Source organism: Trachymyrmex septentrionalis, unplaced genomic scaffold (genome assembly GCF_001594115.1).
Source record: "Trachymyrmex septentrionalis isolate Tsep2-gDNA-1 unplaced genomic scaffold, Tsep1.0 scaffold182, whole genome shotgun sequence".
NCBI classification, from domain to species: Eukaryota; Metazoa; Arthropoda; class Insecta; order Hymenoptera; family Formicidae; genus Trachymyrmex; species Trachymyrmex septentrionalis.
In genome coordinates this window covers 110,754-125,422 of record NW_017304990.1, presented here as the reverse complement: position 1 = coordinate 125,422, position 14,669 = coordinate 110,754, and the positions used below count along the sequence as shown (strand labels likewise).

Genomic DNA, 14,669 nt, shown 5'->3' with positions numbered 1-14,669 from the left:
ATAATTTTAGTTTAATCATTAATTTCCTTTTTTTTCTATGATAAATTCTTGTTACAGATTAGTCGAAGAACAACGTAAACAGCTCGATTACATAATCGAAAGCGAGTATTCCACACAATGGAAATTACAGGAACTCGATAAACTAGACAATACCAATCGCTGTCATATGTGGAAGACAAGTAGTCTTCTCGATGCCGCTCGAGAATTACTGCGCGATCATCCCGGCAAGATTATACCTGAAGAGATCTACGCGGCGCATGAGATGACAAAGATCATCGAACATGATATATGTATCGAACGAGAACGTCTTCTCCAATTGCTTGCTTTAGCCGAAGAATATGAGCAAACTCTTCAGGAATTTGCGCAAATTATCGAGATCGCTGAAAATTTGCTGGACAGTCCGATATCCGCAATAAGCCTGGAACATCTCCAGGAAGAGATGCAGAAGCACAGAAAATTTTTCGTCAATCTGAACCACTGTCGCGCAATTCTCGAATCATTGGAAGGCAATCTAGATCCTGAAACCAGAGCCAAACACTCTGGTTTGCACGAAGAATTACATAGTAAAGCAACGGCGCTGCTCGATCAGGCAGCTTCAAGAGCGCAACAAATGGCTTTGGCGGCGTCACGATGGATGTTACTCGAGCAAGGTGTAAAAGAAGAAAGAGGATGGCTCCAGGTTGCACATCAACGAGTTCCTGATCTTCAAACGGTGACTTCGACCGACTACGATCAATACATTTCTTTATATCAAGTTAGTAATTATATTAATACTATTCTATTATATTAATACTATTATATTCAAGCTTACAAATTATACTAACGAATTTGTGATGTATGAACGTCCTGCATTTAATTTTAATAATTAATTTGTCACATTTCAGTCTCTATCATTGGATGTAGCAACTCATCATGCACGATTAATTCACTTACTCGGTGTGGCACGTAGCCTCCGTGAACTTATCGACATCGAGGATCCTGAAGATCGATATGGTGAAGCTCTAGACGTGATCGTCAAGCTGCAAGACGATATCGAATCCTCTCTAAAAAGACTATTGGCTTTTAGAGAGAGCTGGAACAATCAAGAGATACTAACAAATCGCGTAGAACATTGGATAATAATGGCCGAGAAGGAACTTGCTACATTACATGATCCATCAGGGAGTTCTATGCGTCAATTCTGGGTAAGCATTCTTTCGATCTATGTCTAGATTCTTGTTAAATATATTTATAACTTATTAGTAATTTAATAAAAATGTTTAGCGTTGTGTGAGCTGTATTTGTACATGCATTTAGGTCACATTTTTTTCCAACACATTTGGCCTTGTGCCATCGAAAGCACATGTCCTCTCTTTCACGCGAGCCGTATTTTTAGTACGATTAAAATTGGTGAACGAAAGTGTTATGTATTACGTAACGTTAGCTTCATTTTTATCATCATCGTCATCATTGCGTCATCCACTTTTTTATAAAAAAAAATTTTAGTCTAGCAATTATAATGTAATGTATTCCGGATTCTACAATTCAAATGCATATTGCAAGAAAGAAGCACTGCGATGTTTTGTTTCTATACGGTTATAATTTCCGATATAACTACAAGTGATTAAACATCTTAAATTCTGTAGCGATCTTTTTACGCTTGCAGGAATTAAAAGCACAATATGAGGTTCACAACAACATGCGTAATGAAGCGGACAATTACTTCGAGCAAGCTTTACGAATTATACCTCTGTCGGACGAAATGTTGCAGCGACAGTTTCACTATGAGTTGCAGGGTCGTTGGAATGACATTAGTGATAAGATCAACGAAATTCAAGAAGATGTCACTCGCAGCATTTCCTCGGACGAGATCTCGTCGAACGAGAAACTAAAATTACTCGAGAAGGAACTAAATGAGTTACGAATAACCATCAATAGTTTCCATGGAGTGCTGAAGACAGAAGAAGAACTAGACCTATACGTCGAAAGACTCACGATATTGTTCGAAAGAATCTCTTTGATTCAGAACGAGATAGGTAGATTAGGTCTTTTACCAGCGGCGGAGAGTGAAAGAGTCGGAATATTATTATCATCGGCGCGTTGCATAGAAGGACAGATAAGCGAAGAACTAGATTCGGCACAGCTACTCAGAGAAAAGATTCAGGCTCTTCAACATGGATTAAGTCGCTTTAGGAAGGCTCACAAAAGATTATCGATGATATTGGATCAATGCGAAGGTAGCGAAAGACAAGAAAGCGATCTGGTAGCCGCGGCTGTAGATCGTTGTCAATCTGTCGCCAATGAGTTAGCTGTCCTCTGGCAAGATCTAATGGCATTAAGACAGATGCTGCATAATTTACCAACCGGCATGAGAGTGACGGTGTCGCCAGTGGGCATAGAAAGAGACTTGTCCAATATACAGGATGTACACACCGAACTTGAATCCAGATGCGCGCATCTGCTTTCGTTGCTGACGAATAGATTGGAGTTATGGCGACGATTCGAGAGGCAGCTGGAAATGGTGCAACAATCCGTTCAAGAAGCGGATTATATGATGGAATTGTTAACCGTCCAAGACTCCGTTGATTACGACAGATTGCTGAAGGCCACGGAGCGCCTCGAGGTGAGTCATTTTTTCTTTACGTTATATCAGTTTACGCAAAAGTAGAGCAATGCAATTTACTCACGATAATAATATTGAGCAATGAAATAATTGATCAGTGACCTGTAATGACTTCATGGAATATCAACGAGTTTATTAATGTCATTTATTATTCGCCACGAATAGATACTAATTAGGAAAATGTATATTTAAGTTGGGCAAAGAAAATTCAAATGGATCGTAATCTCGAAATTTTCAACTAACTCTTCTTGCAGCTTACAAATGATTGGTTAAAACTTTTTACCGTAGCAATACACTATGACATCATCGAACGAATCCGATTATAAATACAAGCCGATCTTATCAGTGATTCGAATTGTACACACGTGTTACAAGAACGTCGCGTTTCTCAGCGCGCGCAGGCGTCACGTTCCCGCTCTCGCTTATTTTCGCGGCTTAGAGCCGCGTTATCGTACGCTACCGCGGTGCCTATCAGTGCTGCGGGATCCGTGGTCACGTTTACGTCGCTGCCGAGAATATCCGCGGACTCGTCGATATCTTTCGAAATACTTCACTGCGTTTCGACCTGCGTTATCGCTCGGTCGTGGCCGAGAGATAAACACGAATCGAATGAGGCAGTTCTTTACGAACCGGCGCGACTCTCCGACGCTGGAATTCCACGACGAAGACGAAGCACAATAAATAGCCTCAAGGTAACATCGCCCCCCGCTCGCGGACGGTGAGTGCTTTCTTGAATGGTGCGGACGCGTTTCCGCTCCGCGTGTCACGTGCCGAGTCGCTCCGGATTGCATGAAGAATATTTGGAACAGAATTTCCGGAGTTTCACGTTTTGACAGAAAGTTATTGTGGCGTTAGGATTGAAGTTGAACACATTACTTGTTAGTGACGACTTAGTAAGTTTTCAATGACAATCATCGCAAACATAAACGTTGATAAATTCGTTGAAATTAACTACATTTCTATTTAAACGAAATCGAAAGTGGCGTAGCGGATACTGCGATTCGCATGCTTGATAGACCGAATGATGAGGTTTTTTTTTTTAAACGCTCCATCGGCGTGAAATAACCGCATTCATGCGTTATCTGCAAAAGGAAACCGGATGTACGTTTGTGCGGGGCATAAACGTCGCTATCCTTTCGGCACCGCGCGTTGCACGTATCGATAAAAAAAAAAACGAAACAATTAATTATTCTACGGAAGTTTACATTAAAAATTCATCATTTATTGCTACGGCATATGTGGCACTCCTTCTTAGGAATTATTACCTTGTATCGTTTTTATAACATATCGCTTAAGCACGGTTTCATCAATTAACTTTAATTTCGATTTAGCTTACTGTCTATCTCTTTCTAATTCTTAAAATTAGAAAAAGAAAATAAAGAGTAAATTAAACCGAGGTAAAAGTTAATATTACATTATTCGAACCGGGTCTTAATCATTTTGTAATCGCGTGAACTGCACAGGTTCTTTTGTATGACTCTTTATAACATTCACAGTCTTATTATAAATAAACGAAAACCGACCAGCGCGTGTGATATACAGCTTTGATAAAAAATAGCTCGGAAAAAGTTCTTGATTTCTCGGCGCTCAAGATCGTCATTAATATTTTTTTTCCGGGGGCGATCGATTAACCCTCTGCGAATATGTGAATGCGTATATGAGAAAATGATTTCGTAAGGATTTATTTCCGCCGAATCATCGTATCTCTCTTCTTCTTTTCTGCAAACGAGACCGTTACGCATCGCGGCGAGACATAAGAGGCAAGTCTATACACACACCGTTATCCATCGATGAGTATTAAATCAGCATATATTATGCCAGGCGTGAAGTCGTTACAAGCAACAGGTCGTCTGTAACGAGATAGTATATGTAAAGCAAAGAATGTATCTCGCGATTTCTCGTTCGGTTGAGCAAGATATATAAACGTGATTATATTAAATAAAAGTGTACAGTATAGTTATTATCACGATTTCTTCGCATATAATCACATGAAATTACACATCTATCATGATACGTCTACGAACAATCGTACAATTACACGTGTAACATAAACGCAATATTAAACACGATAGAAATCGATCGAAATAAGTAACTTTAGGCAATAGAATTTTGCGCGATTCATTGAGCGAAGAATAAATCAGTATCGAATGTATATAAAATGCAATGAAGTGCATTATAATTGGCGAAACGATAATATTATAATTGCAAACGTGTGGTGTTTTTTGTTTGTAAAATACAATTTCAATTGACTAGCGATATAAATGAATGTCAAATGTTATTTTTTACGAGATTCACGAATCTTTGTAATCTCTAGAAACTTGAAACCACAATAAATGTACCATCTTCGATGATGCGTATTTGAAAATTCTATCTCGCGATGCAATAAATATAGCGTGCACTACATATCAATGATGACTGGCACTCACCACTTTAAAAACAATTACAAAAGATGATATAAATATAGTCATTAACGTTACATGATAACGCGGTATGTAAACTATGACACGTGGAGAAGCGTCTATAGAAGCGTCGTGGCTGCTCAAACATATAGTTATGATTTCCTCTTTCAGTATACTGTCTATCGATTTATCTTCGCGACTCGCCAGAATTTCTAAACATCAAAATGTTCTTCAACATTGACTGATAATTAATATTAATCTACTTTGACATACAGAGAGTGCCGTTAATGCGTAAAGATAAATAAAACACGATAAAGTATCAGTCGTAAATTCCTCACATAACTTTACTTGTATGATCGAAGAACTCTTTTTAAGAAAATTTTTGAAGTTTCTTTTTTCACGTGATAGTGTAGATTTTGGTATTTGATAAAAATTAATATTCTCTCTTGATAATAAAATAATGCACTTGCGTGTGCCTTTTCTTGGAAAATTCACGAGGTGAACGAACTAGAGTACACGACATAAAATTAGTTCAACCATGTTCTGACCGAATTCATGTAAGTCTTCAAATGTGCTAGTCTCGTGCCGCAAATTTATTTATAGCGTGTTTTAAGTAAAACCGGCGCTTTCTTTGAATTGTCTGACGCAAAGTCGTCCATACAGGCGAAATTCTTAAAATTGAAATAGCAACATTGGATAAAAATAGACGAGAACACTGCGAGGTTTCAATCGGTGAAAAAATAAGTTCAATCTCTTTTTCGTTGTATATAGCGTATCCTTAAAAAAAATCAATGATTAATGAAAAAATATATTTAACAAATTATTATTGTTACCTTCTTTTTTGTGAATGAGGATTTGAAACGTCTTTAATAATTCTTTGAAAAGTGTATTCAATATTATAATATAAATTTAAAAAATGAGTGTACGGATAATACTTTTCATAAATATGCACTTATTAATGCTCTACTTTTTGTATTAAAACTCAAATTTATTTAATTAAAGCAACAACTGTTTGATTTCTAATATTTGCAAAATGTTTATGTACAAATATTGAATATACTACAATATACGTACATATATATTTCAATATATTATATTTTTTCCCATATTTTTTCTTAAAATGGCAGGGTTTGAACGGCGATTTGGGTGCTCGAGAAGTTCTCATTGGCGAATTACGTACCGCTGCCGAGCCTCTGCGGGAGAGTTGCGCCGCAGAGGTCCGCGAGAGGGTCGACGCCGCAGTAAATGAGGCCGTACAGGCTTGGGAGGACACAAGGGCCGAATTGGATGCCCTTTGCACCCGATATCAACACGCGTGCAGGCTCTGGCAGCAATACAGAGATTCTAGCGCCGCGGTGAAGGCCTGGGTAGATACCCAAATGAACAGTGTGGTAAATTTGCCACCGGAGGAAGCAGTCAAGCAAGTTAAGGTAGGTGATAAATCTTTTGTTGCTGGTATAAATTAAAATCCATACTTCGAAAGTAGTCCACTTTTGAAAATCTTGCTAACTTCTACATCGCGGAAACGGAAGTCACGTGAGAAGACCCGTTAATAGCTGATAATTAGCAAACAAATAGATCTGTTAAGTGACCTTCACAAGCATTAGAAAGTTACGTAAGATGTTACGTCAATTCTTAAAATAAGAATTTGAATATTTAAGAATTAGAGAGGTTTCGGCGAAAGAACTGATATTCCAGCTGATAAAGTTTAAAAGAATGAATAAATAAATCATCTGTTTTCTGTCGCAAACGGATGATTTATTTATGCATTCTTTTAAAGTTTAGCAGCTGAGATATTGGTTCTTTGCGTTTATATTTAAGTACTAAATCATTTTAATTTATGTACATTTTAAATATGTATAGCATATAGGTGGCATATAAAGAGATACCGATCAAATCTTTTTATGCACGTAAAGGAAAATTGCCGCCTAATATTATCCTCCTCAATTATATTTTTCATTATTTTACTCAAATTTATTTTTAAAGGAGGCTATGTTTTCAAAAATCAAGAAAGAAGAAGATTTAATTACATCCTTTATATCATATCATAAAAAGAGGTTACAATAAATTAATTTGTTTCTGACAAAAGATTAAATGTAATAGAAATCTTCAAATATCAAACTACAATATCCAATATTAACTTACATATAAATTAATATCAAAAGAGAAATATAACAAAATATCTCAAGTATGATTTTTTGACAATTTTTCTTTATGTTTTTTCTTTCATCTTCTTAATTTATTAGGTGCGATGCGCTGTACCCCTTCATAAATAAATGTTAGGAATATCACATTTGTTAAAAAATATTAAATATTTTTTTACAATCCGTATTCTTTATACATATCAATATATCGGAGACGATATATGAAGCGAAGAATTCTTTTCTCTCACGATAATGAACAGGTCAAGGATATATAACAAACACGCATGTTTTTTTCAATGAAGAAGCGTGCAATCTATTTTTTCATCATTAAGTGTTGCTAATAATTACGCGATAAAAATATTAAATATTATTGTATATTCTCCGTACGACGGAGAAAATCAATATATATATATATATATATATATATATATATATATATCAGAATGAAAATAATTTTTTTCCCGTCGTGATAATAAACGAGTCGGGGACATGCAACAGACGTTGCTTTCATCCCTTGAATGGGAAGCGCATGATGTCATCGTCCCCAACTGCGCGCGCACTACTACTGTCTACGGATATCATCGCAGCATACAAGAAAGGGACGAATAAGAGTAAAAGTCGACTCATCATCATCGTCACCCCTCGCTCACGCTGCTCGTGCAGGCGTGCCGACTGGCAGGGGTAGATCGTCGAGAGAATACGGGGCAAGAGGGCGAGCCGCACAGACGTGCGCATCGATCCCTTGGAGAGACTACGCCAGTTTGGTCCAGGGCGTTGCGACGTTTACAGCATCCAGCGTACGCTCTCGATAACGTTTTCTCAAAGAATTGTTTATCTCGTCGGGCGTTGCGCGTACTCGTCCCTTCTTATCTCTCTTAGGAGGAAATTTTTAAGCATCGCATCTGTCATGCGTGAGCACGAATATATCGGATGATACATAGGCATGAGTTTGTATACGTGTATACGTATGTGAATGTGAAATGCGCAACGGCGATTCGGACCATGTGTTTAGATGACAGAAGAAGAAGGTACAGTGCCGCACGTGTTCGTCTAGTTTTGGAGCGGAACTTTATGAGAACGCGCGTAAAAAAAACAGAAACCATGAACGAAGATATGGACTAAAGACATGTGCACGCCGGAAGAAATAAAGGTAAAACGATGTAATGAGCAGGTAGAAGAATGATGAAATTTATGAAAAATCATGATTATTTACCGCAAATCAGAGATTCCTGCTGATTATTAAAAAAAAAAAAACAGGACAGAAGTAATTTTAATTCTGCGAAAATAACGCGCTTTTCTAAGACCTTCATTTTTATTTATATCACTGACAAAGAAAATTTCTAAAAAAAAAAATCGAGATCAGAGTAAATTTTAAAGTCAAATTTTTAAAGATATTTGTTAATAAAAATATTATAAAGACAAATTTCAAATAATTTAAAGATTGTAAATATCAAAATAATATTGTTCAAAAAATCATTAAATTATACAATTTGTTGCATTGAAAGTTAAACACCGGAAAGTATACGAATAGAATCGAAAATGTCTGTCCTTTGTATGTAGATAAACGACATGTAAGCGTGTTCTGTAAAGGCGGATATTGGTGTAAATATACGAAGGTCTTGCTCCATGGCTGATAACGTATTCGTGTGTGTGCGTGTTACAAGAATATATGCATTCATTTATCTATAGTCATCGTTAAAACAGCTCGATGAAAAAAAAATTCTTTTTTACTCCATCTAAGACGCGCGCTTTTCAAACATTGCGATCCTTGTGTGGATATAAAAAGGGAAAAGATGTTAGCTTATTTTTTTGTCTTTGATATATTTCGTCTCAACATTCCACGTATAACAGTACTAACCACAGATATCGAGTAATACAGATTAAATCAATACGTTCATCGCGTGAACGTGACTACAACTATTCAGACCTCTTCAAATACTTGCAGAGTATTTAATTGTCGAGATACAGCCGCAACAGATGTATCGATCCCTTCTGCGACTTCAGACGTGATAATTAGCGAATTAGCTAATGAAATGAAAATTATGATCTGAGAAGAATGTGCTGCTAAACCGAAAAGAATTAAAATATATGAACCACGAAACATATAAAAAATAATTGGTATCTTTCGACTCAATAATACATTTTAGATAATCGTTTTTATATAAAATGCGTTTCTCAACGAGGATTAAGATATATGATAACGAAAAATGTACAGTATAGTATTTTCACATAGTAAACTTAGTATCTACATAGAAGGGGTAATAGATACACATTGCACGTCTATAAATATCGATAGAGAGGAATAAACACGTGCTTTTCACGTAGACGACTTTAGATCCGTTCTAGATCTTCCTCGCTTGACTGCATTTTGAGAGAGAGATAATTGCATTAATATTTTAATATGCTGAGTTAATTCATATCACCGCGAGACAAAAGTACAAATATAATATAAATATGATACAAAATTAGGAAATAATGTATAAATATTATAAAAATACATAACATAAAATAACATAAATGATATAAAATTTATATGTTCCGTATGCTGGTCACGTTATATTCGAAAAATGAAAGAATGAAAGAAAAAAGACTTTCGCGCGAAAAATTTGAGTGGAACGCAGACGCGTTAAAATTTGGATATTTTAAACTTGTTTTAGGTTTGCGAGGAGACACTGGCGGAGCACAAAGAAAGACTAGCGGAACTACGCGGTCTGGTGGCACAGATCGCATCGGATGTGGGTTTGGACGCTGGTGGACCGCTGCACTGCGAAGTTGAAGCGCTAGGTCAACGACTCGAAGATGTTCGAGAAACCTTGTCGACCCTCGCGGACACGGTGGATGCCCGTGTCCTCAACCAGGAACTTGCCCGCGGTGATCTATGCCAGACGAAAAATTTCCTGGATTCGGTCCAACAGGTACATGCCTCCGTTCATGCTGCATCTGTTTCTGCCTAACTGCATACCAGTCAAGCATCTTTCATTCGTTTTAACGCGAATACTCGAGCATTATGAGTGTCAAAATAATTATCTCATAAAGATTTAAAAGAAACCATAGAATTTAAGGAACTATTTTCTCTATCCCCCTAATATATAAAAAAAAAAAAGAAAAATAATTTTACTACAATAAATTATAACAAGTGTAAGTAAGATACTGCAATTTTCAGTTTCATGTCGAACTAGAATTATAAGCATATACATGATGATAGTTTCACATATTTTTCTCGAGTGTGTGTGTCCGATGTGCTGATTAATCCTGGCACGTACGTGCGAAACGGCTTCAGGACCTTGAAGAACGAGACCTTCCTCGAATTTCTCACAGTTAAAACATTTTTCAAGGATCGATGTACACGTTCCCCTGCGCTTGGAAGGTGATAGTTAGAGCCGCGGCGTTAGGTCGCTTTAGTCTGACGTACTAATGCGTCCATCAGTTGTTGAAGCGGCGCACCATTGGTGCTTGGCACAACCTCGATCATCGCTTCGCACGCGCGTTTATATTTTAATCGCGGTAGTTCCGAAACAATTTGTTATGTCAAGGCCGAAGGGCTTAACCCGTGGTGGCAATTACATCAGTCACGAAATCCGCAACAGCTGAATGGCTGTAACACTCGTGCACACAGCGTCGGCCGAAACTTTCGAACTTGAGAGCGGCGCCGCGCCGAGTTCCGTTTCCCGACGGAATTTACGGCGTGCATCGTCAACGTCGATCGACAGATAAAGGCGATTCAATACGATCCTACTTGCTAGGAGAATATAACAACGTTGCTACGTTGTTAAATCACGTTTCCTTCGAAGCTTAGTAAGATACTTAATCAGTGCATCGATCGACGTGTCGAGAATTCACGGAACCATTTACGCGCGCCAAATTAACTGATAAATTTTTTTTCTATTTCCCTGTCCACTTTTTAAAGAGCCCGTCAAATAAGCGATCATAATCAGAAGAGCTTGTTCGTCTATTTTTCAGAGTCTGACAGCGGTGGGTCAAGGCGAGTCTAACGAACAACTGACGGTATTACGAAATCACCTACTCGCGTTAACCCGAACCGAGCCGCAGCTTCAATCCATCAAGGATCGCGCGTTAGATGTTTCCGTGCAAGAACCGTCGGTGGTTGAGGTGGTCCAGTTATGGCAACGCGTATTTCAAGAAACCTTCCAGCAGTATCACCGTTTGTCGACACGATTAATCCGCTCGCAAGACGTGATTGCTGCGTTAAAGCTTTGGGAGGAATATTTGACGCATGTGCAAGATTTTCTGTCGAGCGGTATGCCAGGTGATTACAACAGTTTATCGGAGCATCGGAATCTCTGCGAGGTTCATCGAAAGCTGTTGCCTGAGCAGCAGAATCTCATTTTAACGGTGCGACAAGAGGAAGATCGTGATCGATCGGTTACCGAGCAATTCAATGCCTTAACAAATCTTCACAATGAGACATTGGCGAGAATATTGGAGCGACATGCGACAGTGCGTGACAGAATATCGGCCTGGGATAGATATAAATTAGATCAAAGGAAATTGTTGACGTGGTTAAAGGAAGTTGAAAGAGAACGGCAACGCATGCACCTACAGTTCATCCACCTGAGAAGGCTTGAAAAGATTCTGCAAAGAATTCAGGCGCTGTTGGACAAGATGCCAGTTGGCGAGACTCAGACAGAGTCTCTTCAGGAACAACAGGAATACCTCCTAACTAATTGCGACGAGGCGCTGGCCGTCTCGATACGCATGGAACACGCTGCAAACGTACAACGGATCGCAAATTTGCGAGCCGGTTTGGAAACCTGGAGGGATTTTGTTCAACGAGTGCAGAAATTGCATGAAGAACACGTCAAGCAATCTGAGATGATCGTCACGACCTTCCAGGAAATTGGCCAAACATTAAGCGCGGGCTTCCATGCGGGACCAACAAGTCTATCCAGGACGAAAGAACAACTCGACTCGCTTGAACATTTGAGAACTCGCCTAGCTAACGCGCAACGCAATTTGGAATCTCTTGGTGTAATCACGGAACAATTGAGAGAGTGTTTGAGCCCGAGCGACATGAAGACATTAAATCAACAAGACGCGCTTCTGACGCAACAACATGGCGATCTTGAATACCAATTAGCTTTATTATCATATAGACTCGGAGAACGTTGTGCTCTTCATGGTCGATGGGAAAATAGATTAAATAAACTGTTGTCGTGGATAGAAGATGCAGTGACCAGAACGCAGAATCATGACACGATGTCATTGGACGAACCTGAAGAGGCACTGAAGCGGCTTGAGTGCGAACTACAGACGGAGATGAGTTTGAAACAGCGCGAACTCGAGTGGTTACAGAATACCGGGCAAGAGCTAATAGAAGTCGCCGAAGAGACAGAGAAAGCAAAACTCCAGCAATCCTTAGACGAAGTCAACGAAAAGTGGAATCGTCTAATGGCCGGCGATAAAGCAAGAGCTAACAAGCTGATCGATCTAATTCAAACTATGAACTCATTGCTCAAGAGGATAGCTGATTTACGAACTTGGCTGACCGGCATCGAAGGTCAGCTATCGGAAGCTATCATTATTGAGAAACTCATACAGAAAAACATCGATAAAAAGCTCGAAGATCACGACCATCTCAAGATCACTATTGAGGCTGAAAGCGGTAATATCGGCGAGGTGCTAAATTTATGTGAAATCCTGTTAAACGATTGCGACACGTGGAAAGCTTCTTTTAACATGGACGCGATAAAAAACGGTATGGAAAGTCTAGAGAAACGATGGAAAGCTGTGTGCATTAAATCTACCGAACGCAAGCGAAAAATCATGATGATTTGGAAGCTGTTGCAAGAGTTGGAAAAAATCAGATGCGAGCATGAACCATGGCTAGTAAAAACAGAGAAATCTCTGTTGAAGTTGGAGAACGATCTTACAGAGATCTCGAAAGAAGAATCAAGAAAAATAACTGAGAAAGCTAAATCGATCGCGAAAGATATCGAAGCTCATCAGAAGGCCTTGAAAATCCTAGAACAGATATTTGGACGTCTGGCCAAGTCCGGATTGGATACCGACAATTTTAGATCTCTTACGGCCGAGACACGGAAGATCATTGACAGGTGGTTGGTTCTGGAGACAAGAATCAACGCCATTATCTCGAGCATTCAACGGGAACAAAAGACTTACCGCGAGTTCGTATCCACACATGGCACTGCAGTAATGGGCCTGACGCAGGTGGATGTTCGCCTAACGCAAATGCAACACCTCGCTACACCTGAGCAAAGAGCATCGTTGCGACGAAGGCGTCAACAGTTGAGTGAAATCGAGGAAGAGCTCGATACTCAAAATGTTACGCTGCGCAAAGCAGACGAATTAGCATTGCGAGTTATGCAGGAGAGCAATCCTGACGACGTGGCCGCGATTCAGGAACTGGTAGACGAATATCAACTTCTATGGCGGGATATCAAGTCACGAGTAATCGCGCTGAAAGCGGAACTGGAAACGCAAGAAAGATCGGAGGTCGACGAGGCCGTACAGGTAGAAACTTTGAAATTTGAGCGAGATACCGCGGTTCAAGTAGACACCCTACCAAGACTCATCAGGATGACTTCATGTGACGCGTATTTGATGGAATTGGAAACTGCCTTGAACGAATGCAACAACGCCCTAAATGCTTTGGAAGCAACGGTAACACCTGATCCCGTTTCCGGTCCTGGGCTCAACGCGGCTGCTAAAACTATCGTAAGATTTTTATTTTCAGTTAAGTGTAGTTTTTGTTATTTTATTATAAAATATCAAACGGGATTATTACAGGCTAAACTAATCGGAAGTTGCCAGTCCTCGATAGAACTGGTACGCCATCTTCATAATCTGCTCATGGAAGACGACAAATTGAGTTTAGGAACTGCTAAAAGTAGCGAGGTAACAACACTAATAGCTCGATACGAAACACTCATTGCACTAGCAAGAGCACGTGAACAGCAAATCAGAGAGCTCAGGTAAAGTTTCTTTCACGCTCACTTCAATGTTTAAATATCCAGTGCATTTTAGATTGTGTAGTAAGCAAAGATTTGCAATAACATTTTTTTATAAATTAATCTTCATCATGTGAGCGCAAATTTAGAGAAAAAAATGTTTATAGACAAAAATTAATTAAATTGCGAAAACTGTAAATAATATATATAAATCAGATCTGTTCAATATTTTACTCGCAAAATTAAATGCTTTCATTTATTTATCGTCTCATTGAGCAAGACATAGTGAAAACAAAAAAGAATAGATTATCTCATGAGATATCTTTAACATTGTTTTTGTTTTCTCTCTATCTTACTCAACGAGATAATGGAAAGGTGGAAGCGTTTATTCACAGAAAATATTGGGCACGCCTACTGTAAATATACGATTTTAATTACATCACACATAAAACTTTCTTTTTATCTTATTAATGTGGTACTTTCTGAGAGAGTTTAAAACAATATCCTAAAAAATACTAACTTATATAAGAGTTATGTATACACTAACAACTCTTGCATATATTTTTATGATATTCAATTTTAACAATATCTTATA

At 38.5% G+C, this 14,669-nt stretch overlaps 1 protein-coding gene across 4 annotated transcripts in view; it reads left to right on the top strand.

Annotated features, from left to right (window-relative positions):
* Window positions 1-14,669, top strand: part of LOC108746602 (nesprin-1) — a 100,672-nt gene that overhangs the window by 80,602 nt on the left and 5,401 nt on the right. For all 4 annotated transcript variants that reach the window (XM_018483465.1, XM_018483468.1, XM_018483466.1 and 1 more), the window contains 7 exons: window positions 58-754; window positions 885-1,184; window positions 1,646-2,602; window positions 6,129-6,431; window positions 9,803-10,060; window positions 11,106-13,841; window positions 13,914-14,098. In XM_018483465.1, the coding sequence (XP_018338967.1) occupies window positions 58-754; window positions 885-1,184; window positions 1,646-2,602; window positions 6,129-6,431; window positions 9,803-10,060; window positions 11,106-13,841; window positions 13,914-14,098 (5,436 nt within the window). The remainder of the gene's footprint in view (window positions 1-57; window positions 755-884; window positions 1,185-1,645; window positions 2,603-6,128; window positions 6,432-9,802; window positions 10,061-11,105; window positions 13,842-13,913; window positions 14,099-14,669) is intronic.